We start from the raw sequence: 25,419 nt of genomic DNA, 5'->3' as shown, positions 1-25,419 counted from the left end.
TCCGAGATCTCTCGGAATAGTCAGAGCTAGACCGAAATCTCAAGGTAAAGTTCCAATATCTGAGGAGTATCTGCGAGGTCCTCCTTCTCCATCCACTTCGCATCCAATGTCGGATAGTTCTTGAGTAAGAACCGTCGTTCACTTTACCTTTCTCTTTCCTTTCCTTGTGAGCCAGTATGTTTTTGGAACGAGAATTCCCTCGCTCTCTTCTTCAGGTTGCTCCTCAAGCTCCCTGTCGACTAGCACCTCACCCTTGAAAGGTTTCAAGAGACTCACATGAAAAGCATTGTGGATCTTCCAAGTTTTTGGCTACTTTAGGGTTTCCAACCAGCAGTTAGGGTTAGGGTTTCCAGAAATAGGGTTTTCTGAGAATTAGGGTTTCTGGCAAAAATTAGGGTTTGCAGGAATTTTAGGGTTTCTGGCAGAATTTAGGGTTTCTGATGTCGGTAGCCACATCATCACTTTGTGCATGAGCTTAGGTTTAGCAATTGCGTTAGCTTTCCCCTTAGGTTCACTTTGAGAGTTCTTTTCTGAGAGACTATTGGAAGATTGGTTAGAAGAGTTACCGTTCTTACCATTCTTACCGTTCTGAGGGTTCTGAGAGGTCTGAGAGGTACTTGTCGAAGTCTTGTTTTCCTTAGGCTTTCCCTTGTTGTGCTTCATCTCCTCTGCTAGAGCAATCGCTACCGCCTTGTTGAGATCGATTGGACCGAGCACCTCGACATCATACTTGATATACTCGTCCAATCCATAAAGAAATGCCTCCTTGCGCTCTGTATCCGATTTGCGTAATTGAGTGCCGAGCTGCAAAACACGATTAGAGAAAGACATAACTGGCATACCATTTTGCTTAAGACCGCGCCAATCGTCCTTCAATCGTGCGAGATACTGAGGTGGCATAAACCGTGCCTTGAGCTTGTCTTGGAAATCAGCCCAATTGAAGGAAAGGGGCGTGAATTCGTCACTTCCTCTAGGTACGCGGCTAACTGTGCCTCTTGCCATGCGTGGTACAATTGATGGCATCACCGGTAAGATACATAGCTACCGTCAAAACCTTGCTATTTCTTGTCTTCTTAGTTGTAGCAAAATAAGCATTAAATTGAAGCAACCAAGAATGAGTAACGGTAGCATCCATCTTACCATCATACTTACTGAACTGGATCTTCTCTGTGACTAGGTTGGGAGTCCGAATCGCGGCTTGCGCCACTTGATGAACTACCAACATCTATGGCTGGCTCGGGCTTCGAGGTGAGAACATGTCGGACCAACTCTTGCATGCGTCGTTCACTCTGCGCCGCACGCTCTGCTTGTCTTTCCTCGGCCGCCAAACCATTCGCTTCCTATTGTGCCATCATGTCCAACATTGTCTTTACCAAAGCCTCCATAGGATTTGGTACAATCGGTGGTGTAGATGGGAAAGGGGGAGGGTCGGGAAAACCTCTTGGTGGGGGGAACTCTTCTTCGCCACTCCCATGCTCGCCACCTCCATGCAACGTATCCATTCCGCTTTGGGTGATGACCATACACTGTGATCTTGGTTTTTAAGTTCTCTAGGAACTTGGGTTCTTGTGAGACTTGGGTTCTTGGGTTCTTGGGGGTCTTGAGTTCTTGGGGTTCTTGAGGTTCTTCTTTCGCTTGCAATCTGTGTTAGAGAAGGATCTTCTCTTCACCCAAGTTCTGCTCTTTTCTGCGGGCGCACCCCTTGGCGGCCTTGCGCTCACATCAAGGCTGCTTTTTCCCACCTCATGTCGATTGGCCGGCCGCTAAGTGCACGGTCCGCTCTCAATGAGTGAAAACATGCACAAGGGGAGGCTAGACAAGCCCTTCTTTCTTGGGATTCCTGTCACTCTTCAAAAACACGATTAGAAATCGACATGCCCAAGAGAACTTGGGTTCCGTGCAACCGCAACAAGCAAAAAAAAAATCAGTGGTTCTTGTGGTTCTTTCCTTGAGTGATACAAAACACTGCCAAAGCTTTGATACCAATGTAAGGTGCAGCAGAATGAATGTTGAACTTTGCTCAAGATGAGTGCTCCGAACTGTGCTCAAGGTTCCTTTTGTTCTAATGGAAGGGAGAGCCTTCCTTTCTTAATGAGAGAGTGCAGTGGACACAAACAAAGTGAATGGACACTGTGCGTGAAGGTGCATGAGACTGAGAGATAGAGAGAGAAGAGAATACGACACCAGGGAGTTGTAAACCCCTCCTCCAAGGGCCCCACTCTCGATGGCGAGAGTGGTCTACTATTGACTGCACAATCTGGTACAATGGCTGAATGCAAATCTAATGGCTTATGTCGATGTCGACGGAGTGGACGATGAGGACGATGCTAAGGCTGAAAACGGAGTGCTTACTCTGCTGTCCAAAAACGCTAAGAGTGCTGAAATCTGCTGATGCAAAAACACTACTGAAGGCTGGCTGTTTTGCTGAATTTCCTTGCTGAATTGGCTGCCGCAACCATTGCTGAAAACGCTGGTTCAAGGGCCTGAAAACGCTATGAAGCTGGGAATGAAATCGCCATGGTGCTGGCTGAAATGGCTGTGCAAAATCGCCAAGGCGAGGCTGGGAAAACGCAGAAGGGCTGAGGTTCTCCAAGGGCTGAAAACACTGAAGGGGCTGAGGTGAAAACACTGGGCTACCTTGATGGAAACGCCAAATTGAAGTTCCTCTTCTTGCTGAGAGTTGGCCTGCTGAGCAATGCTCCTGTTGTCTCCTCTACCAAAAAGTGCTAGCTTTGGTTTGCTTATATATTATCTTAGCGAAATTGCCCTACCTAGTTCCCAACAAAAGTCACTTAATAAATAAGTGAAAAATGTCAAAAATAGGGAAAATAGGTTTAATGCACTAGAAAATGCTCTTGATGGATTCTGTTGGATTTTGATGGTAATGCTGATGATCATATTGTGTGCAACCAGAGGATATGCATCTACTCTAAGTGCCTAGGCATGCACGGTCTGCGAACAAACTCACAAAAGTGCCAGAACACTTCCTAAGCTAGAATGACTGGACTGACTAAACCCTTGTCATGCTATAGCTTGTCCACGGACACATAGGGTTGGATGTGTCACATGACACGAATTCGGAGCACTGATACTCCAGAATGAACTTGACAACAATAAGTATCATGAATTTATTTGTGAACAGATAACAGGATTAAGAATAAGATGATGATGATTTTGGAGCAATGAAAGCTCACGAATGAACCCGATAACGAATCATGGCTACGACTGATTCAATCGAATAAATGATTAAACCACTCTGTTCAGTATGAACTTGGTGATGGATTGGGACCCCCGGAAATGATTCTCGCACACGACAGTTCTTGAGGCGAATGATTCTCGCACACGTCAGTGCTTGAGGTGAACAATTCTCGCACACGACAGTGCTTGAGACGAATGACTGCTTGCTCACGATAGTGCTTGAGTCCAAAAATCTCTATAGACATGATCGCAATATGAAATTAGTTAACCCGACATCAATGAGGTCCAGAATGGATCTAGATGTGGTTACTAAATATGTTGTCAGCAGCCATGGTCTGAGATTTGGAATGAATGTTTCTTTGATTGATTGTCATGTGATGTCCTGTGATGTCATGTGCAGTGATGTGACTGTCGTCTTTGTACAAGTACTAGATGTGTCGTGTCTAGTGCGTCGGTACTTAGAGTCAGTGTCTACTGAACTAGTTTATGGCTTATATCTGATTTTGCAAGCGTAATCGAGGGCGATTACAATTCTTTCAAGAGGGGGGTATGTCACAAACTGATGATGTGGCATGACCAACCGTAGGCAGACTTGGTGACGTGGCAGAGAGCTGTACGGACACGCTAGCAACAGTACGGATTTCCGAGTTTTGCGTTGACATGCTGACGTGGCAGATTGTACGGATTTAGGCTGTAAGGATTTTCGCAATTTGCGCTGATGCTTTTTGGCATTTTTTCCATAGTTACAAGAGACGGGCGGGACGGGCCCTAGGGCCGGGGGACGGCCGTAACTGGGCCGGGGACGAAAGGCACACCTTGGGACGGTCGGATCTCTGGCCGGACGGGCAGGTCGCAGGGAGACAGGGGCGGGGACATACCGGTTTGGACGCGGTCGGACGGGGTCGGCCGGGAACGGCAGCTTTCAGGCGGGGTTAAAGTAGCCGTTTATGACCGTTTTAAACGGCTGTTTACAGCCCAACTGCCATATTTTGGGGGGCCTTGGCCCTTGGGAGGCTATAAAAGCCCCCTTGGGCCTCTTAATACTTATTCCAATTTCCCTCAAGCTCAAGCTCTCCTCTCTACTCAATGCTCAAGCCTCATAGCCTCATTGCTCAAGGCTCAAGCATGACCATTGACTACTCTACACTCTACCCTTGAAAGTTGAGTCTCCACTCTCAAGTCTCTCCCTCTTCTACCCACTTTGAACTTTGAAGCTCTCCTCTCCCTCTTCTACCCACTTTGAAGCTCTCCTCTACTCTCTCTCCACACAAGCTCTCCTCTAACTCCTCTAACTTCTAAGCTCTACTCTCTCGAGTCCCTCCACCATCATGTCATCTCAAGCCAACTCCACTTCTCAAGCCGGTTCTTCTCGAAGGAGGCCCGCCGTGCAAACGTGGTCGTGGTGGGATGAAGTAGACTTTAGCACGCGTGGAAAGGTGGCGGTGCAAGACCATGGACATGCAAGCTATGCCCATACAAGAGAACGGGTGGTTCAAACAAAGTGCGAGCCCATCTTCTTCATGAACCCGGTCACGAGGTGAAGTTTTGCCCTCATGTAGCTCCCGAGAAGAGGTTGGATCTTCTTGAGAAGCTCACGGTGTATGAGGTTGCGGAAGCGGCCAAGAGGGGCCGTTTTGTTGCCGTTGATTCCTCCGCCACGGCGACACCGCGAGAGCAAAGGGAAGCCAACCTTGACGACATCTCTCGAAGCTTCAAGAGCCATGCATCTACACCATCCTCTTCCGTTCCGCATCGCCAAAGCACTCTCAACGAAAATTGGAATCCTAAATTGAAGGAAGAGGTGGATAGGTCGGTTGCCCGATTCTTCTTCCATGACCACATTGCCTTCCATGCTTCGCGGTGAGTTTCCCTTGGCATATGCACATTGCAATCTTCCATTTTGTATTCATAATGGGTTATAACTTCTCGACTCTCGACTCTCCATACTAACACAACATGCTCTATTTTGTGTGGATAGGTCTCCATACTTTCGAACCATGGTTACGAAAATAGGGGAATATGGCTCCTGTTATGTGCCACCTTCATCGGAGAGGCTTCGCACCACCCTCCTTGAAAAAGAGAAGCTTGCCATGGAGCAAGCGGCCCAAGCAACAAAGGATTTGTGGGAAACCAATGGCGTCTCTCCTTGTAGATGGATGGAGCGACACCCGCAAGCGGTCCATCCATGGGGTGGTGGCCTACTCTCGGGGGGAGATGTACTTTGTGGAGTCACATGATGCATCCGATAGTGGCAAGGCCGCCGAGATGCTTGCTGCTGAGTGGACAAGCACCATAGAGATCACCGGCCCAGAGAATGTCCTTTGTATGGTTGCAGATGGAGAGGCATCAAACAGGGCAGCCGGAGTTATCATTAAGGGCATGTATCCCAGCATCCATGTCACATTTTGCATGGCGCATTGCCTCAATAACCTCCTCAAGGACATAGGGAACTTGTCATGGATTTCACCCACCATTGGTGACGCCTCTCGAATTGTCTCCTTTGTGCTCAACCATCAAAAAGTGCGCCATGATTTCTCAAAGAGTAGCCACTTGTCCTTGCGCAAATATTCAGAGACAAGATTTGCATTCAATTGGCTTATGCTAGGCCGCTTGTCTACATGTGACGGAGCCTTAAGGGGCCTCTTTCTCGGTGATGAGTTCCAGGCCATGCCGGAGTCTACATCAACAGTAGGATTGAAATGCCGAGAATGGGCCGACGACGCCGCTTGGTGGGAGGAGGTGAAGACTCTTGACGCCATGGTCAAGCCTATTCTACACCTACTTCGAGTGGTGGATGGCTTGCAGCCATGCATTGGCAAAGTCTACGAAGCCATGGATCGGATGATAGAGGCACTTGAGAAGCGTGTGCCTGACCCTATTCAGTATGCGGAGATTCATGGCTTGTGTGACTCGAGGTGGAATGGATACTACTCTCCACTTCATGCGGCAGCTTATGTGCTGGACCCTGAGTTTCAGGGAAGGCGTCAAGAGACCGACAAGGAGGTGAGCAAAGGATGGCGGCTTGCATTGGAGCGCCTTGAGCCTAGCATTTACATTAGGCGCAAGATTAGAGACGAGCTACTCAACTATAGGCAAAAGAAGGGCTCCTATGGATGTGTAGATGCACAGCTTGATCGCAACAAGATTGGCTCGGTTTTGTGGTGGGAGGACTATGGAGGAGATGGCCCACATTTGCAGCGCTTGGCTATTAGTGTCCTTAGCCAAGCATGTACCACTAGTTGCTTGGAGCAACTATGGAGTGTGTACAGCCACATTGCCTCTAAGAAGAGGAATCGCCTTGGGGTTCAGAGGGCCAATGATTTGGTGTTTGTGAGCTCTAACTTGCGCATGCTTGCCAAGAGCGTCACACACAAGGCAGATCCTTTCACTGAGTGGGAGATGGCACAAGAGAATCCATCTATGGCCGATACTCTTTTGGAGGAGCTAGAGGAGGACTTCGAGCCTCAATGCGAGCCTCCCGAGCCCTCATACGTTGCTGACGACCTCGACTACGACGACGATATGGAGATTCAGCAGGCGAGCACTTCTTGAGTTTGATGATCATTGATCACTCGACTCTCGAGTCTAGACTCTTGAGTCTACGACTCTACCTACTACATAGCTCTTTGTACTTTTTGTTATCCTTGAGGCCTCAGGCTTGTCCTAAGTCCTTTAGGCTTTTTGACTCTTGAGCCCTTGTGGCATGCACTTCTCATTTTGTATCCATCGATCATCGATGTTTTATTAGCACATTTCCGCCTATATGACTCGTGTTCTTTGGTCTATTTAGTGTAAATTTATGGTCAAAGTGATGCTCTATGTGTGTGGCATGTGTGTAGGTCAAAAAATGCCAAAAAAAACTCTTTTTTTTGCCGTTCCGACTCCTGTCCCTGTTTCTTGACTTTTGCCGTCCCCTCCCCCGACCCCAACCCCGACCAGCCGTCCCATGTAACTATGATTTTTCCAAGACCAATTGCTTTTGGGACAGTTTGCTTTTGAGTTTAACTGCTTTTGAGGCTCTGCTTTTGGGCATCCCTTGTAAGAATAAAAGAGCCCTAAGGGCCTCACTTCTCAGAGCTGGACGCAAAGTCTGAGAGCAGAGGACCCTGCGGGAGTTGTACTTTGCTCAAAGATTAATATAAAAGAAATACCGACAGGGGCACCAGTCTATGGGGCCAATCTCTCGAGCCGTGTCGACCAAATTGAACTGTGATTTTGAAGTTATGAAGTATTTCTAAGTGAATCTCTCTCGTGTCGCGACAGAATCTAGACTTGGGGTATCCAAGTTCGTTACATTGTTCCTCTGTCAGTCAGGGACGTGTATCTTTCTTTTCTGAATCTTTCTTCGTCTTCTATTACCGTAATTCAAATTTTGTCCGATCGTCAAAATTTGATCAGCTGGATACGTAAGAGTACCCAAATGCATTGTAAACCCTTGCTTAACATGTCCCATCAGTTGTTGTATGGACTCTCACTTCTGCAATAAGCAGTAATCTTGTATCTCTTTGGGTAGACCACAACAAAATCACTCAATCTATTGCTTAAAGGTGATCTTTTTTAAAGAAAAGGCCGGTAGAAAAGTATTCCAAAATCTCTGACACTATATATCCAAAGTATCTTCTTTGGTCATCCGAAGAGTATCAACTTAGGGAGTTCCTCTATTTTAGCCTTTCCTTTATTATCACTGTTAGGTGAAGAGATATGTGCTCTAGGTATAGTGGAAGACTAAGAAGAGGAAGAATTATTGTTGTTCTTACCATTCTGTTGGTTATGAGGGTTCTACAAGGTACTTTAGGATGACTTCTTCTCCTTAGGCTTACCTTTGTTGTGCTTCATTTCTTGTGCAAGGGCTATCGTGACGACGGCATTGTAGTTTGTATGGTTGAAGACTTGCACATCGTATTTGATATACTCGTCCAAACCAAGGAGGAAAGCTTCTTTGCGATCCTCACCCGACTTACGCAATTGAACACCTATGTGCAAAATATGGTTGGAAAAAGACATGACGGGAGTTCCAATTTGCTTAAGGCCTCGCCAAAATTCTTTCAACCGATCAAGGTACTACGGTGGCAAGCCTTGAGCTTGCCTTGGGAGTCGACCCAACCGAAAGACAGTGGCTCGCCATCCGTGGCACGATTAAGGTGCTCGGCCATCTATACCTCTTGCCAGGCCTGATACCAATTACTGGCATCACCCAACAAATACATAGCAGTAGTCAAAACTTGACTGTCACTATTTTTCTTGTTAGTCGCAAAGTAAGCATTAAATTAATGCAGAGAAGAATAAATCGCAGCAGCATCAATCTTACCATCATACTTACTGAAAGTGAACTTCTCGGTGACTGGATTGTTGGAGGAGTCATCTCTACCTGTGCTACGCGATGATTCGCCGACCTCCTCGAGTGGCTCGTTCTTCAAAGATAGTACTTGGAGGACTCACTTTCATGCGTTGGTCTCCTAGTGCCTCGCGCTCTAGCTCCATAACTGCCCTCTTTCCTTTAGCCGATATGCATTGAGCTTCGCGTGCTTGCTCACACTCTAGCTCCATAGCTGCTCTCTTTTCTTCAGCTCCTATGAGTTGAGCTTCGCGTTCCCTTCCACGACGACCTGTTGAGCCTCTGGAAACAATCCTCCTAGTGTAGAGAATTCTTCTTCTCCAATTCCACTCTTATCACCTTCACGCAAGGAATCCATTCTGCTTCTAGTGGTGATCATGCACTCAGTACTTGGGTACTTGGGGTACTTGGGTTCTTGAGGTACTTGGGGTACTTGGGTACTTTGGTTCTTTGGGTACTTGGGTACTTGGGTACTTGGGGTTCTTGGTAGTTCTTGCAATTTTCTCTTTTTTTTCCACCTTACGTTGATTGGCCTGCCGCAATGTGCAAGGTCCGCACTCAATGAGTGGAAAAGAGGAACAAGCGGAGGCTGGACAAGCCCTTTTTTGGCTACCTGTCACTCTTCAAAATCACAGATTGGAGAGATCGACATGTCACAAATTGCTGACGTGTCAAAGCCCTCAAGAAGGGAGCCAACTTGCAGATGCCGGCCGAGGGGCCTAAACCCTAAGAAGAACAAGTAACAGAAGAAGAAGTCCTACCAACTTATGGGAACCCCGTCCGATGGGGCCCCAGTGACATAAAGGATTAAAATAAAGTAGGACCCACACACACACACACTGAAGGAAATTGCGTGGAACTGATGACGTGGTAGGTTTTTCCTAAAATTACGTTGATTGATGACGTGGCAGGCTGTATGGAATTCCGTGTTTTGCATTGGCTGCTGACGTGGCAGCTGTAGGGATTTTCGTAAATTACAGTGGCAGCTTTTTGGCATTGCTTTTGAACTAGAAGCTTTTGAGTTTTGAAGGCTTTTCATTGTAATTGCTTTTTAGGCCAAGGGCCTTTAAATATGAGGCTAGGGCTCATTCTTTGGCATGCTTCCTTGAGAAGGTGCAGAGTCTGAAGTACCTGCTTGTACTGTGTTGATGCAATATAAAGAAATACCGAAAGGGGCGCCAAGGTTTGGGGCCAATACTCTCTGGGGTGGAATTCTGCCACTCCGTGTCGCGTGTCGTCTCTCTCTCTCAGTTCTGTTTTTATTGAAGTGCTAAAAGTCTGTTCAGTCTGTTCTTTTCTATTGGCACAGGACCCACACAGACACACTGAAGGAAATTGCGTAGAACTGATGACGTGGCACGTTTTTCCGAAAATTACGTTGATTGATGATGTGGCAGGCTGTACGGAGTTCCGCGTTTTGCTCTGGCTACTGACATGGTAGCTGTACGGATTTCCGTAAATTACGCTGGCAGCTTTTTAACATTGCTTTTGGACCAGAAGCTTTTGAGGTTTGAAGGCTTTTCATTGTAACTGCTTTTTAGGCCAAGGGCCTTTAAATATGAGGCTAGGGCTCATTCTTTGGCATGCTTCCTGGAGAAGGTGCAGAGTCTGGAGTACCGACTTGTACTGTGTTGATGCAATATAAAGAAATATTGAAAGGGGCACCAAGGTTTGGGGCCAATACTCTCTGAGGTGGAATTCCACTCCTCCATGTCGAGTGTGTCTCTCTCTCAATTCTGTTTTTATTGAAGTGCTAAAAGTCTGTTCAGTCTGTTCTTTTCTATTGGCACAGGACCCACACACACACTGAAGGAAATTGCGTGGAACTGATGACGTGGCAAGTTTTTCCAAAAATTATGCTAATTGATGACGTGGCAGGTTGTACAGAATTCCGCGTTTTGTGCTGACTGCTGACGTGGCAATTGTACGGATTTTCATAAATTACGCTAGCAGCTTTTTGGCATTGCTTTTGGACAAGAAGCTTTTGAGTTTTGAAGGCTTTTCATTGTCACTGCTTTTTACGCCAGGGGCCTTTAAATATGAGGCTAAGGCTCATTCTTTGGCATGCTTACTGGAGAAGGTGCAGAGTCTGGAGTACCGGCTTGTACTGTGTTGATGCAATATAAAGAAATACCGAAAGGGGCACCAAGGTTTGGGGCCAATACTCTCTGGGGTGGAATTCTGCCACTCCGTGTCGTGTGTCATCTCTCTCTCTCAGTTCTGTTTTTATTGAAGTGCTAAAAGTCTGTTCAGCCTGTTCTTTTCTATTGGCATGTGGTGCCGGTCTTGTGACACACCCCCAAGTGGTCTTGGTTTACGTGCTATCTCAGACAAGTAAAAAACGCTGGTGCCCAAAGCTGCCAGCACGATTTGCGAAAATCGGTACACCTACCACCTCATCATGTCAGCGTAAAACATGGAAATCCATACAAGCTGCCACATCAGCATGCCAACGCGTTTTGCGGGGGATCCATGCAACGGTGCCACGTCATCGCATGTGTGTGTATTGGTCCTGCTTTATTTACTGTCTTTAGGTCACTTGGGCCCGAGGTCCCATAAGTTGGCAGGAACTCCTCTTTAGAAATAGGCCACTCTGCAAGACTTTGCAAGTTGGTAAAACTTCTTCCGTTGCTGCTTCTTAGGGTTTAGGCCCCTCGGTCGAGATCTGCAAGTCGGCTCCATTCTTCAGTGGCTTGACACATCAGCAGTTTGTGACAATGGATGGAGATCTATGGCTGGGTTCAGATTGAACCGGCAGAAGCACTTGGGCTTCGCAAATCTGCCGCCGCCTAGTGTGAACAACGTGGAGGAGGAAAAGTGAAAAAGTGAAGGGGGCTGAGAGAGGCCAGCAACTCTTCCGAGAGGAGGGGGGGGAGGGAAGAAAAATGGAAGGCCCGGCGGAAGAGTGCCTCAACTCCAACCAATCAGATTTCGCCATGGGACATCGACGCCCCTTTGCATTTCTCTTCTGCCGCCTTGTCTGAAAAGATCATGGGTGTTTTTGTTAAATATTTTGTTTCATAGGCCAATTCTTCCTTTTACAAGCTCTTCTATACTGTTTTACACACGTTTTACACACACAGAGAGAGATTGGCTTTTACCATAATGTATCTTTGTAATAATGTGTAATACGCAATGCCTTGCCACGAAGTCCGGCTTTAATTGCTTCAGCACTACTTACATTTGTGATGCCTACCTGGACCAGGATATAGTTCAAAATAAATTAGAGCAGCAAGCTCAAACTTAACCTGCGAAAAATAGACAAACTACACTTACAGCGATAGGAGCTGCATTTCCTGGAACTTTCACAGCCCAGGGCTCACCAGCAGCAAATGATGGTACACCATCAGGAGGAATGTAAATTCCAGGAAACATCAAATCTGCACCACCAAGCACATAACGAGAAACCTCGCCTCCTTTAAGAAGAAAAGATGGAAGTAGTGATGGAGCCTTCCAAAGCGCATACACTGAATCCAGCAAAGAAACGTACGAATGGTAAGTGCAAACAAGTTGCAACCTCAAAATATCAAAAATGGTCCATGCACTTGAATAACAATTAGTGCATTAGGCAAATTTGAGACAATCTATGAAGTACAAATTACAAAGGGTACATATCACACATGTATTGTACAGTCAAGGCTTGAAAATTCTTCTGGACATGCAAGGATAAGCCTTGCTTGAGCAAAACTTCACAGTAAATAGAGCTGATAGAAGCTTGTGGCTTGGTAAAGTGAGCAATAGCACTCAACAACACACTGGCAGGAGAACAGATTCTCACCTGTTGGAAAAATATCATTGCCTCTACCATCCAAATCAAAAAGCATAGGCGGTCCCCCTTCCACAGCATAGACATAAGCTCGATTTGTCAGCCTTGCCACTGATATATCAACCTTTAAATGTTACACAGTAAAGAGATTCAATTAGTACAGAAAAACCAAAAGAACCACTTTGCAAGGAAAATAAATCGAGAAGTTCTTCACAAATCATGAATGAAGAGAGGCCATGAATCACACCAGAAGAAGACACTAAGCTCCTCCACATTAACATAGAGTACATCCCTCATACATATACCCTCTTCAGCTCACAAAAAGGCATCCCTAGTACAATGTATTTTGTTACATATATGGAGACTGTTTAAGCACACTTCCCGTTGTTCTTGTGGCCGAGGAATGTTGTAGAGAATAGTTGACGTCATACGCATCGTTGTCTCCAAAAACAACCTTTAAAACTAGTTCTCCCTAGAACTAAAATTCAATACCAGCTGTTTATGATCGGTAAAACAACCAAGCATAATCCATTACTTCTTAACAATCCCAATGCAACTCAAGATTCAAGTAATACAGTCATCTCAAATAAAAGCTTATAATCTTTGAGCTTTGAAGTGCTATAGCTGGTAAACTCGCACCATGGATGAGAGGATATGTACAAATGGCACAAATTCTGTGTACAGTTCTCAAATTTTCGAAATGATGTCAGCAATTCCACTTGATGCAAGTGTGCGCGAAAAAAGGGTGGCATGGGACTTACACTTGTGGGCACCATAAATAACTTTTCAGACCGGTTGTGGGTGATTTAATGCTACTCACTTTAAGAATTGAGGCAGAGAAATTCTCACTTAAATTGTATGTCATGTGCGCCCTGCTCTATATGCCACAAGGACATGTTAAGAGTTTCATCCCCTATCTCGTGGTGGTGCCAATATCTCCCAAGAGCTGATCAAGGGTAAGCCCTCTTACATGTGGATCCCTAGTCAACTTATGACATGTGACAAACCATGTGATAACCATGTGATGAATCCTAATGTGCAGCCTACTTGGCAATCCCTGTGACATCATCACCTTGTGTGCAAAGATGCCTAGCCCAAGGCTATAAAGTGAGCTTGTGTATACACTCAATAATTATCCAATAATCATTGTGTGCTTATGTTGTACTCTTGTGTGCACTGATCATCTAAGTGTGATTACAGCATTCCTATTCTCCTAATTATGCAATTAGTATGAATGCTTCATTGGCTAATCCACCGTAGCCCTTTCACTTGTAGCCTAAAAACGTGTCAAACTTGATTGCTTGACCCCCATCCTTCAAATCCTTCGCCTTCTTGTTCCTTTTCTATCTTACTTTCTGTGCATTCTAGACTTTCCTTAGATCTGCTTTTCTTGTTTTTTTTTGCTTTTTTCCGCTTCTTCCACTTTTTCTCATCCTCACCGGAACTAATGGATGACGCACTGTTGCAACTTTCCGAAGACGAAGAAAAATTTGGGTCGTCCGTGAAACAAACACGTTTCTTGGATCTTCTAGCTACCTCGAAAGTCAATTTCCGGCCCAAATAACCAAGGAAATATGTTGATTTCCAACGTGCTTCATACTCTTCATCCTCTGGTTTGTCTTCTTTTCAAGAGCTTCGTCAAACTCTTTCTGCGAGTACAGTTTCTACTTTTCTACACTCACCTTTGCTTTCAGCTTCGTTACTAACTTGAGAGGAGAATGAGCGGCCTCTCGCCAACTAGAGTGAACCTCATCAAGCGGGTAATTATTCGGGTGATTCACATATTTCGGATCCTTGGAGTACTTGATCAATCTTTTCTTGCACGTGTCAACTAGTTGACGATTGTATCCCGTTCTATCGAGATTCCCCATCGGAAATTTGCCAAAATCTCCGGACTCCTCAAAAAATTTACCAAAATCTCCATTGGTTTTGTCACCAGGAGGTGTATTTTTCCTGTTGCCTTTCGTAAATAAGTATTAGATATTTTTAATTATTATTTTTTTTACTTGTTTTCCCCGGAACCCTTGAAAAGGTGCAAGTGGACATTGCATGGCCAGTGTGAAACGGCTACGGCCGAATAAGTTTCTCACATCGGGAGTCTGGATCGGTCATTCTCGGACTGGTCGGGCCAGTTAGCACTGAATTCTGATGAGTATGGAAGCCTGTGCTCGCCAAACGAAATCTGGGCCACTCGGAAAGTCACAACTTTATAAGTGAGTGGGAACTAGAGAATTAACTCAAAGGGCAAACTGGACACTTGGCAGGAGGAGGTCAGTCTGCAAGACACCTCAGCTGGAGGAGGCGCCCAAGAGAGAGAGGGGGCTGATTTTTCACACATAAGTGACCTACAATGTGTGTGTGTGTGAGTAGTGGGTGCAGGTCTACAGCTTTAATGGAAAGCTTGCCTTCTCCTCTGTCTCATGTAGCGCGATGATTTGCTCTCGTGCATCTCTCTCTCCCCTTTGGCACATATGGTAATGCCCCACTAGTTGGGCTACTCAGATGAACATGTACAGTTCTGGGGGTTTATGCGCGTTTGCCAAGGCAAGAGCCTTCTGAACAGGAACCGGATTAGCTAATTGCTAATCCCCCACAGGTACGCACAGTTCCATCGTGAAAGATTGCAAGTTCGGAGAGTTTTCTCACGTGAAAACTCGTCCAATTCACAGGGGAACTCTCCCATTGTGTGCGGGAGCCCTTGGGACACGCGTAGGCGTGTTCGCTCCGCTAAAAACGATCCGAAACAGCGAATTACAGCCTGCTGTGTTTTTCTGCAGGTTTAGGGTTTCGCACCTAAAGTGCAAGGGAACGCCGGGGGAGCCTCGTGAGAGCCTTGGGATGTGTGTACAGGCTTTTGGGCACCCGGCAGTGAAAAACAGGGAATTACAGCCCGCTGAATTTCTGTGACAGCTCACCAAAAAGCTTCCAGATAGCGAGGGAATCCATCCTAGACAGGTGTTTTTGACCTGCAGGGGGTTTTTGCGCCGTTATGCTGCCAAAATCAGGTCGAAAACCTGCATTTTAAGCCCTCGCCAGGTTTGGACAGCTTTGTGAAAGTTTGTGCGAAGTGGTCGGATCGTCTACCTTAATTTGAATAAAGAAATACCGAAAGGGGCGCCAGTCTTTGGGGCCTACAAAGTGTCGGTCTCGTGTGCGCAGTGACATTCTAGTCGCTGGACGCAACTATGTTCTCTTCCCTTCTCAGTGCTCTGTATAAAGTTAACAGGTAATTGAAATAGTACAGCCCTCTACGTTGTACAGGCCGGTTATATGGTTCCATCGACGGGATAGTCACTTTTTCTTCAAAAAGTGCAGCGTGGATTGTTGTGGGTGAAAGCAACACAGAGCTTGTCGTTATGGCAGAGAAGAGAGACCAAGTACCTGAAGAGGGATCTTCCTCACATGGCACGGAGAAAGTTCCTTCAACTCTTCAAGAAGAGGACAGGTTGTTTAGAACTCAACTGCGTTGCTGCATGGACATGTTTCAACAGTTGGCTAACAACCCAAGGATGCAGAAGTTCTTACAGGCTCCGACACAGGGTTTTCAGCCTCCTACACAGGGCATGACTGAGCCGTTGCAGGAAAAGGAGATTTCCAATGCGCAGAAGACTCATGATGCTCGAGGGAAAGCCCATGTGGTTGAGCAACTAGCGGTGTCCAATGATCCAAAGCAACTTGCTTTAGCTGGACAAGAACCATTTGTGAATGGTCAAGGGAGTAATGAACACGCTATGCGTCAGACCCTTCCATTACCTAATACTTATCCTGGTTATTTTGGAGGTGGTTCAGTGTTTCAAGCTATGGCTGGACCTTCCACAGGTTATATGCCAGGGAATGTGTTCGCGACAATGCAAACAGGCATGGGTAACCCTATGTACGCGAACATGGGTGTCCAACCAGGTTTTCAGGGTGCCTATGGCCAGTTTCGAGTGCCTGGAACACAATTTGGTGTGGCTGGTTTTTCGCAGCCATACGTACAAATGCAGATACCACAGGTAAAACAGTTGATGCGAGTGCTGGAATGAACAATCATGGAGCACCACTGTTACAGGCACCTGTTTATGATAATGTGGCTCCTTTGAGTCAGCTTAAGGATTACAAGGAAGGTGGGCAGGGAGTGAAGTTTGAAACTTTCAGAGGAACTGAGGATCAATTGAAGGCTTTGACCTTCATACAGCAGTTCGATGCAGCTTATGCTGGAGGAAACTTCACGGAATCTTCAAAGATACGCAAGGCTGCCACTTTCTTGAAAGGGAATGCGCTTCAATGGTGGACCGCATTGTTGAACCAGGGTCAAGCCCCAACAACGTGGGTTCAATTCAAACAACTTTTTGCGCCTGCATGGTTGACAAACACTTTCGAAGTGGATGTGATGACAGAATGGCACGAGTTGAATGCTAAACAGTGTGCGAATCTGGAAGAGTACAATAAACAATATTGGGCCGCACTGTTGCCAGTCACCTCTTACAGGTTTGTGCCATTGTCAGAACAAATTGAGAAGTACTCTTGCGGATTGCCCAAGAAAATCAGGGACTACTGCACAAAGACTCCTGTCATGAATATGTTTCAGTTGATAGAGAATGCAAGAGTGGCCAGCAATCTGTCGAAGGGAGATTCCGATGGATTTAATAGCCACAAGAAAGGGTCCCAGAGCAAACAATTTTCAGCCAAGGGCAATGTTGCAGCGAAGCCTTCTGAGCCTCCCACAAAGAAGCCCTCCACTGAAGAAGGTGATACGTCCAAGAAGCAGTCTAAGTCTCCTTCGGGACGAGGACAAGGACAAAAGAGGCATTTTTCCGGCAAAACTTTTGAAGAACAGAAAGCTCTTAGGGAGGCCAAGAAATGCTACATTTGTGAACAGGAAGGAAATTTTGCAAATGAATGCCCACAGAAGAAGTCATAGGATAAGGATGACAAGTCAGACCATAAAGGGAAGAAGCCAAAGCCAAGTGCAGGACTTGTTCCAGATTTGGTTGGAGACCAGCCAAACACAGATGCCACAGAGCTGTGCAGAGCTTGGGGCAAAGTTAGAGACCAGACAGTGCTGGTTTTCTTTGATCCAGGAGCCCGTGCAAATTTCATATCACCAGAATTGGCATCAAAGTTGGGCATTCGTGCAGAGGGAGATGGGTATGACAAGGGAAGCAGGTTTGGCATGCCCAGGTCATTAGCCCATTACTCCCATTTTGGGGAAGCTTCGTCTGCACATTCAGAGCTATGTGGATGCGGAAGAATCTCATATTATGCCACTTGAGGGCTGTGATGTGTTACTGGGTATCCCATGGTGTTACAGGTTGCATGCTATGGTGGATACTTACAACAAAAAGATTACCCTTGTACATAGAGGAAAGACTCATGTCCTTGATGTAAAGCTTAAAGGCGAGTCTGTTCCAGTTGTTTCTGCTTCTGCTATTTCATCTGTAATAAAGAATCCTCTTTCTGCGTACTTGATCTTTGCAAAAGAAGTACCTCAAGTTGTATCTAATTTGTCTACCTTAGATAAAGACAGGTCAACTTTTTTGAGTGGTTTCAGTGATTGTTTTTCGGACTCTTTGCCAGGGGAGTTACCTCCTGAGAGACCTGAGGATCATACTATAGATCTTGTGCCAGGTTCTAGTCCACCGAATAGACCACCATACAGGGTTAGTGCAGCCCAGCAGAAAGAGATTATGAGTCAGGTCAACGAGCTTTTAGAGAAGGGGCTGATTCAGCCCAGTTCATCCCCTTTTTGTTCACCTGTACTCTTAGTGCAGAAGAGGATGGTTCATGGCGCATGTGCATTGACTATCGCGCCTTGAATAAGAATACCATCAAGAACAGGTTCCCCATACCGAGGATAGATGACATTCTTGATCGGCTTGAGGGAGCGTCATTGTTTACAAGGATAGACCTAAAGAGTGGCTACCATCAGATACGCATTAGGCCAGAAGATGTCCATAAGACTGCGTTCAGGACAACATTTGGTCTCTATGAGTTTCTTGTCATGCCATTTGGTCTCACAAATGCTCCTGCCACGTTTAATAGAATGATGGACAGAATTTTTAGACCACATAGAAACTTCGTGGGTACCTTCTTTGATGACATGATTGTCTATTCGAAGTCTGAAGAGGAGCATAGGGATCACTTGACTGCAGTTTTCAATGAGTTACGTAAGAACAGGCTACTCATTAATGCGAAGAAGAGTGAATTTTTTTTGCAAGAGATTCACTTCCTTGGGCACATTGTTTCAAAGGATGGGGTACGCATGGATCCCGCAAAAGTGGAAGCAATTAGATCATGGCCGGACTTGAAGTCCGTACATGACATTCGAAGCTTTCTAGGGTTATGTTCCTACTACAGGAGGTTCATCCGAAATTTTGCTAAGATTGCTTCTCCACTCCATGCACTACAAGGAAAAGGAGTTACTTTCAAGTGGACAGCCAAGGAAATTTTAGCGTTCAAACACTTGAAAGAGAAGCTGACTTCAGATCCGGTAATCATTTTGCCAGATCTTTCCAAACCTTTTGTGATTCAGTGTGATGCGTGTGGCCATAGTCTTGGTGCAGTTCTAATGCAGAATGGCCGAGTAGTCGCATATGAGAGCAGAATTCTTTTGAAGACTGAAAGGAACTTGCAAGTCTATGAGAAAGAATTGTTGGCAGTAATTCATGCTCTCACTAGTTGGAAACACTATCTGCTAGGGGCTGATTTTGTTGTCCAAACGGATCATCAAACCTTGCGATATTTTCTCACAACGACGAAGTTGTCTGAGAAGCACATGCGATGGGCAAACATCTTGTCAATGTTCCATCTTCAGATTGTGCATGTGCAAGGGAAAAAGAACGTGGTGGCTGATGTGTTGTCACGAAAGCCCCAAATTTCAGCAGTGTCAATTCCGTACCATTGTGAACTAGACGAAATGAAGACACAATATGCTGAAGATTCAGATTTTGCAAGGATCTATGACCAGCTTGTTGATGGGCAACATCATGAGCACTATATGCTTAAGAATGACTTTCTCATGATGCATGGAAAGTATGCGTTACTAAACAGTTACAGCCAAAGATTTTGATGGAAAGTCACGCTCCACCTTATGCTGGGCATCGTGGAATTGATGCGACATGAAAGGGGTTGAGGCATTCTTCTATTGGCCAGCTTTGGTCAAGATGTTGACACATTTGTAAGATCATGCTTAGTATGCCAAAAAGTCAAATTTGACAGACAAAAGCAACCGGGATTGTTGCAACCATTGCCGATCCCAGATAGGCCATGGGAAAGCATAGCAATGGACTTTATCTTTGATCTTCCAAGGACACAAACAGGCAATGATGGATTTGGACTATCATTTGTAGATTCAGTAAGCAAGCCCATTTCATTCCTGTGAGGAAGAAGATAAAGCCAGAACACATGGTCAAGATATTCATGAGCAATATCTTTAAATATCACGGGATGCCTCAATCAATTGTCAGTGATAGGGATCCACGTATGACGAGTCTTTTCTGGAAGGCATTGTTTGAGAACATGAGCACTACGCTAAACTTCTCTTCTTCGTTTCATCCGCAAACTGATGAATTGTCAGAAGAGGCAAATTCTACTTTTCTGGACCTGCTCAAATGTTATGTGTCAGAGCACAAGGCAACTTGGGAACACCATCTTCCATTGGTTGAATATGCTTACAATAACACTGTGCATAGCTCAACAAGTAAGGCACCATTTGAGAAAGTGGAAGGAGGGAAGAAAGTCCCGCCCATTTTGCAGACTAAGAACAAGATTTTTGAGGCAGACAAGTATGTGCAAGATATGGATGAAACATACAGGAAGATAAAGATTACTCTTGAGAAGACTCAGGCTAAGCAAAAGAAAGCTGTTGATCGTCACCGTCGTGAACTTGTGTTTTCACTTGGTGATTGGGTGCTTTTGCGCTTTGAAAAGGCCAGGTTAAGGAAAAGGAAAGGCAAGGAACGCTTGTTTCCTAAGCTCAGTATGCGATATTATGGTCCTTTTCACATTTCAGAAAAGATCAGCGATGTAGCTTACAGGTTAAAGCTACCAGAAGGCTGGAAAATACATAATGCTTTTCATGTCAGCCTTCTAAGACCCTTTGTTGGTAATGTGCCAGCGAATATGCTTGATGAGGAACAACCCGAAGTGGAAGAATTGGATGAAATCCTTGTTCCTGAACAGATATTGGCACATAAAGAAAGAAAGGTTAGAGGAAAGGTTGCAAGACGCTATTTGGTGAAGTTCAAGAACTATCCATCGTTGGATGCCAAATGGATGGAAGAGTCTGAATTGGTTGATTCACCTCAGCTATTGCAATTGTATCTTGAAGCCTTTCAGATGGAACCCACAGTGACTTCATGTAGCCTTTTCTGGAGCAAGGCAAGAGCATGGTTCATGATGCTCAAGAGAGTAGTTAAGCAATTGTATCTACTCTTTCCATACAGAATTTAGCTAGAGAAGTTTGTGCTTGAGAGTACACTAGAAGACTTCTATGCCTGATGGTGTGTCACCAGGAGGTGTATTTTTCCTGTTGCCTTTCGTAAATAAGTACTAGATATTTTTATTTATTTTTATTTTTACTTGTTTTCCTCGGAACCCTTGAAAAGGTGCAAGTGGACATTGGATGGCCAGTGTGAAACGGCTGCGGCCGAATAAGTTTCTCACATCGGGAGTCTGGATCGGTCATTCTGGGACTGGTCGGGCCAGTTAGCACTGAATTCTGATGAGTATGGAAGCCTGTGCTCGCCAAACGAAATCTGGGCCACTCGGAAAGTCACAACTTTATAATTGAGTGGGAACTAGAGAATTAACTCAAAGGGGCAAACTGGACACTTGGCAGGAGGAGGTCAGTCTGCAAGACACCTCAGCTGGAGGAGGCGCCCAAGAGAGAGAGGGGGCTGATTTTTCACACAAGTGACCTACAGTGTGTGTGTGTGTGTGTGTGTGAGTAGTGGGTGCAGGTCTACAGCTTTAATGGAAAGCTTGCCTTCTCCTCTGTCTCATGTAGCGCGATGATTTGCTCTCGTGCATCTCTCTCTACCCTTTGGCACATATGGTAATGCCCCACTAGTTGGGCTACTCAGATGAACATGTACAGTTCTGGGGGTTTATGCGCGTTTGCCAAGGCAAGAGCCTTCTGAACAGGAACCGGATTAGCTAATTGCTAATCCCCCGCAGGTACGCACAGTTCCATCGTGAAAGACTGCAAGTTCGGAGTGTTTTCTCGCGTGAAAACTCGTCCAATTCACAGGGGAACTATCCCATTGCGTGCGGGAGCCCTTGGGACACGCGTAGGCGTGTTCGCTCTGCTAAAAACGATCCGAAACAGCGAATTATAGCCTGCTGTGTTTTTCTGCAGGTTTAGGGTTTTGCACCTAAACTGCAAGGGAACGCCGGGGGAGCCTCGTGAGAGCCTTGGGATGCGTGTACAAGCTTTTGGGCACCCGGCAGTGAAAAACAGGGAATTACAGCCCGCTGAATTTCTGTGACAGCTCACCAGAAAGCTTCCAGATAGAAAGGGAATCCGTCCTAGACAGGTGTTTTTGACACACAGGGGGTTTTTGCGCCGTTATGCTGCCAAAATCAGGTCGAAAACCTGCATTTTCAGCCCTCGCCAGGTTTGGACAGCTTTGTGAAAGCTTGTGCGAAGTGGTCGGATCGTCTACCTTAATTTGAATAAAGAAATACCGAAAGGAGCGCCAGTCTTTGGGGCCTACAGGGTGTCGGTCTCGTGTGCGCAGTGACATTCTAGTCGCTGGACGCAACTGTGTTCTCTTCCCTTCTCAGTGCTCTGTATAAAGTTAACAGGTAATTGAAATAGTACCGCCCTCTACGTTGTACAAGCCGGTTATAGGTTTCCTCTCTTCTCCTGATAGAATTTGGCTTTTCTTCATCTCCTTGCACACTAATTGTCGCAGGGGGTGTCGTCTCTATCGAATTCTCCACTAGAACCCATGTGTGCTACACTTGCAGAATCCCATCAGCATCTCCAGCGTTTTCAGTTTTCAGCCCATTAGCCTCACAGTATCAACCCTGACCACAAGCATCATCGTCGTCGTCGTCATCGACAGCGTCGTCGTCAAGCATCTCGGCATTTAGAACCATTGTACCAGACTTTGTGCAATCGAAAACAAATACCTCTCTAGCAATAGAGAGGGGGGGCCCTTGGAGGGGGGTTTGGGACCCCGTCTGGTGTCTCTCTCTCTCTCTCTCTCTCTCTCTCTCTCTCTCTCTCTCTCTCTCTCTCTCAGCACTCTCTCACAGTTTCCCGTTCTCTCTTTTTGTTGTCATCCATTGCACAATCTCTCATTAAGTCAAGGAAGGCTTTCCCTTCAGTAAAAGGAACCTTGAGCACGTATTGAGCACTCATCCTGAGCATACACCATCATTCTCTTTTTGTTGTCATCCATTGCACAATCTCTCATTAAGTCAAGGAAGGCTTTCCCTTCAGTAAAAGGAACCTTGAGCACGTATTGAGCACTCATCCTGAGCATACACCATCATTCACTTCCGTTGCACATTACATGGGTATCAGAGCTCTATGGTAGTGTTCATTATCATCACTCAAGGAAAGAAGCAAAAAGAAACACAGAAAATTTTATTTTTTCTTCTTGTGGTCGCACGTAACCCAAGAACACGTGGGCGTGTCGATCCCTAATCTGTGTTTTTTAAGAGTGGAAAGTAACCCAAAAAAGAAGGGCTTGTCAAGCCTCCCCTCGTTCTTCTTTTCCACTCATTCAGAGCGGACCTTGCACCTAGCGGCAACCCAATCGATGTGAGGTGGGAAAAAGCAACCTTGGTGTGAGCACAAGGCCACAAAGGGGTGCACCCGCAGGAAGGAGTTGAGCTTGGGTAAGAGCACAGCCTTCATAAACGCAGATTTCTGATTGCAAGCCAAGAACCCCAAGTACCCAAGAACCTAAGTACCCTAAGAACCGAAGAGCCCAAGTACCCAAGAACCCAAGTAACCCAGTACCCCAAGAACCCAAGTACCCCAATGTGAGAGTGAGCAACGGAGAGGCACACGCGCCGAAAACGCTGAAGAGAGAGAGAGAGAGAGAGAGAGAGAGAGAGCACAAGTGCTCTGCAAATGATGCTCTCAATACACAATGTATGACTACAAGACCCTAACCATTCTATTTATACAATGTTAGGTTGAGGTAGGGCAAAATGTGTAACTGGTGCAAAAAACCTAAAAGCCCAAAAATGGCTAAAAATGTGTGCACCAAGCAAGGCTCAGAAAATGACCAGGCGGCCACGTGCTAAAATTGTATGCCCATGCAATCTACATGATGTGCGATGGGTGGTCAGCCCAAGACAATCACTAGCCGTACAAAATGGCGAAACAACAGTGGTGTAACTCTAACACCCCCTCTTAGCACCGGATGTTGAGACAACACAGATAAGTCGAAGCTGAGAAGCTAAGGTCCGCTGAAGTACAGCCTTCATAAAGATGTCTGTTGCATTGCCCGTAGTAGGGACATACTCCCAAACAAAGTGGTACTGCACCTCAATGTGCTTTCTCCGAGCGTGAAAGAAAGGGTTCTTGGCAACAGCAATGCAACTCTGATTGTCGCACAAAAGACGAGTCGTAGCAGTCTGGGGAAACATTAACTCTCCCAATAATCTCTGTAGCCTCGCAAGCAACATAGTAAGCTGCCCTGTACTCCGCCTCTGTGGAGGACAGCGCAATGGTGGGTTGCCGCTTACTGCTCCATGAAATGAGTCCTTAGCCGAGTGTGAAAACTACTACTGTAGTAGAGCGCCGAGTATATGGATTTCTTGCCCAATCTGAATCGCACCAACCAAGTAAGGTGCAACCCTTGGAGCGACCATAGAACACACCATGTGTCACAAGACGCGCACCACGTGCCAATAGAAAAGAACAGACTGAACAAACTTTTAGCACTTCAATAAGACAAAACTCAAAGAGAGAGAGAGAGAGAGAGAGAGAGAGAGAGAGACGACACGCGACACGGAGTGGCAAAATTCCACCCCAGAGAATATTGGCCCCTTTCGGTATATCTTTATATTGCATCAACTCAGTACAAGCCAGTACTTCAAACTCTGCACCTTCTCCAGGAAGCATCCCAGAGAATGAGCCCTAACCTTATATTTAAAGGCCCTTGGCCTAAAAGCAATTATAGTGAAAAGCCTTCAAACTCAAAAGCATCTAGTCCAAAAGCAAAGCCAAAAAGCTGCCAACGTGATTTAGAAATCCGTACAACTGCCACGTCATCAGCCAACGCAAAACGCGGAAATCCGTACAGCTTGCCACGTCATCATACCAACGCAATTTTTGGAAATCTACCACGTCATCAGTTGCGGGTCCTGCTTTATTTTAATCTTTATGTCACTTGGTGCCCCATCGGACGGGGTCCCCATAAGTTGGAAGGACTTCTTCTTCTGTTGCTTGTTCTTCTTAGGGTTTAGGCCCCTCGGCCGGCATTTGCAAGTTGACTCCATTCTTCAGCGCTTTGACACGTCAGCAGTTTGTTACATCTCCCCTTCTTGAAAGAGAGTAATCGTCCGCGATTACAGCATATCTGCAAAACAACTCAAGTTATCTCAAAAATTTTCGAGAGACATTCCGAGGGAAAATCAGTTTGCTCTTTTTATTAAAGAGTTAGCTTCTCCTTTCTGCTCTTTTGACCAAGAAGTTAGCTTCTCCTTTCTACTCTTTTGATGAAGGAGTTAGCTTCTCCTGTCGTCCAGATTGGAACTCTTGATATTCCGGCGTAGTAAAATTAGCCATCGCACCCAGACCGTACTGATCTTCCACGGGTGTCTTGATGCACTAAAAAAAATTACATACCCAAGCAATCTCATCCAATTAGGAATATTCAGTAGCTTGCACATCACAATGCAACACAAATGCTCACATATGCATGTTACAAGACATAGAAACATAAAGCCGCCGATGAACACTCCTCCCGCATAACCTAACAAGGTCCGGGCAGGGAGATATTCCACGACTCCCTCATCACTCCTCCCGCATAACCTAAAAAGGTCCGGGCCAGGAGATATAGAGGCCTTTTACAACCAAACACCCCCCAGACAGCAATCTGCATTGTTTGGAGGTGTTGAGAGTAACCACTGCTCAGACTTCTTAATACTCCTCCCGCATAACCATCCAGGT

At 45.9% G+C, this 25,419-nt stretch overlaps 1 protein-coding gene across 1 annotated transcript in view; it reads right to left on the bottom strand.

The window, feature by feature from the left end:
• The window catches only part of LOC147421725 (eukaryotic translation initiation factor SUI1 family protein), a 42,837-nt gene that overhangs the window by 4,897 nt on the left and 12,521 nt on the right, over nucleotides 1–25,419 (bottom strand). Inside the window, exons 2-4 of the mRNA XM_086502428.1 lie at nucleotides 12,312–12,423; nucleotides 11,810–12,000; nucleotides 11,635–11,729 (exon numbers count right to left, since the gene is read on the bottom strand). Coding sequence (XP_086358554.1) covers nucleotides 11,635–11,729; nucleotides 11,810–12,000; nucleotides 12,312–12,423 — 398 coding nt within the window. The remainder of the gene's footprint in view (nucleotides 1–11,634; nucleotides 11,730–11,809; nucleotides 12,001–12,311; nucleotides 12,424–25,419) is intronic.

Source organism: Adiantum capillus-veneris, chromosome 27 (assembly GCF_014529385.1).
Source record: "Adiantum capillus-veneris isolate H3 chromosome 27, ASM1452938v2, whole genome shotgun sequence".
In the NCBI taxonomy this organism is placed as follows: domain Eukaryota; kingdom Viridiplantae; phylum Streptophyta; class Polypodiopsida; order Polypodiales; family Pteridaceae; genus Adiantum; species Adiantum capillus-veneris.
The sequence above is the reverse complement of the archived record's forward strand: the minus strand, read 5'-3'. Positions and strand labels throughout refer to the sequence as shown.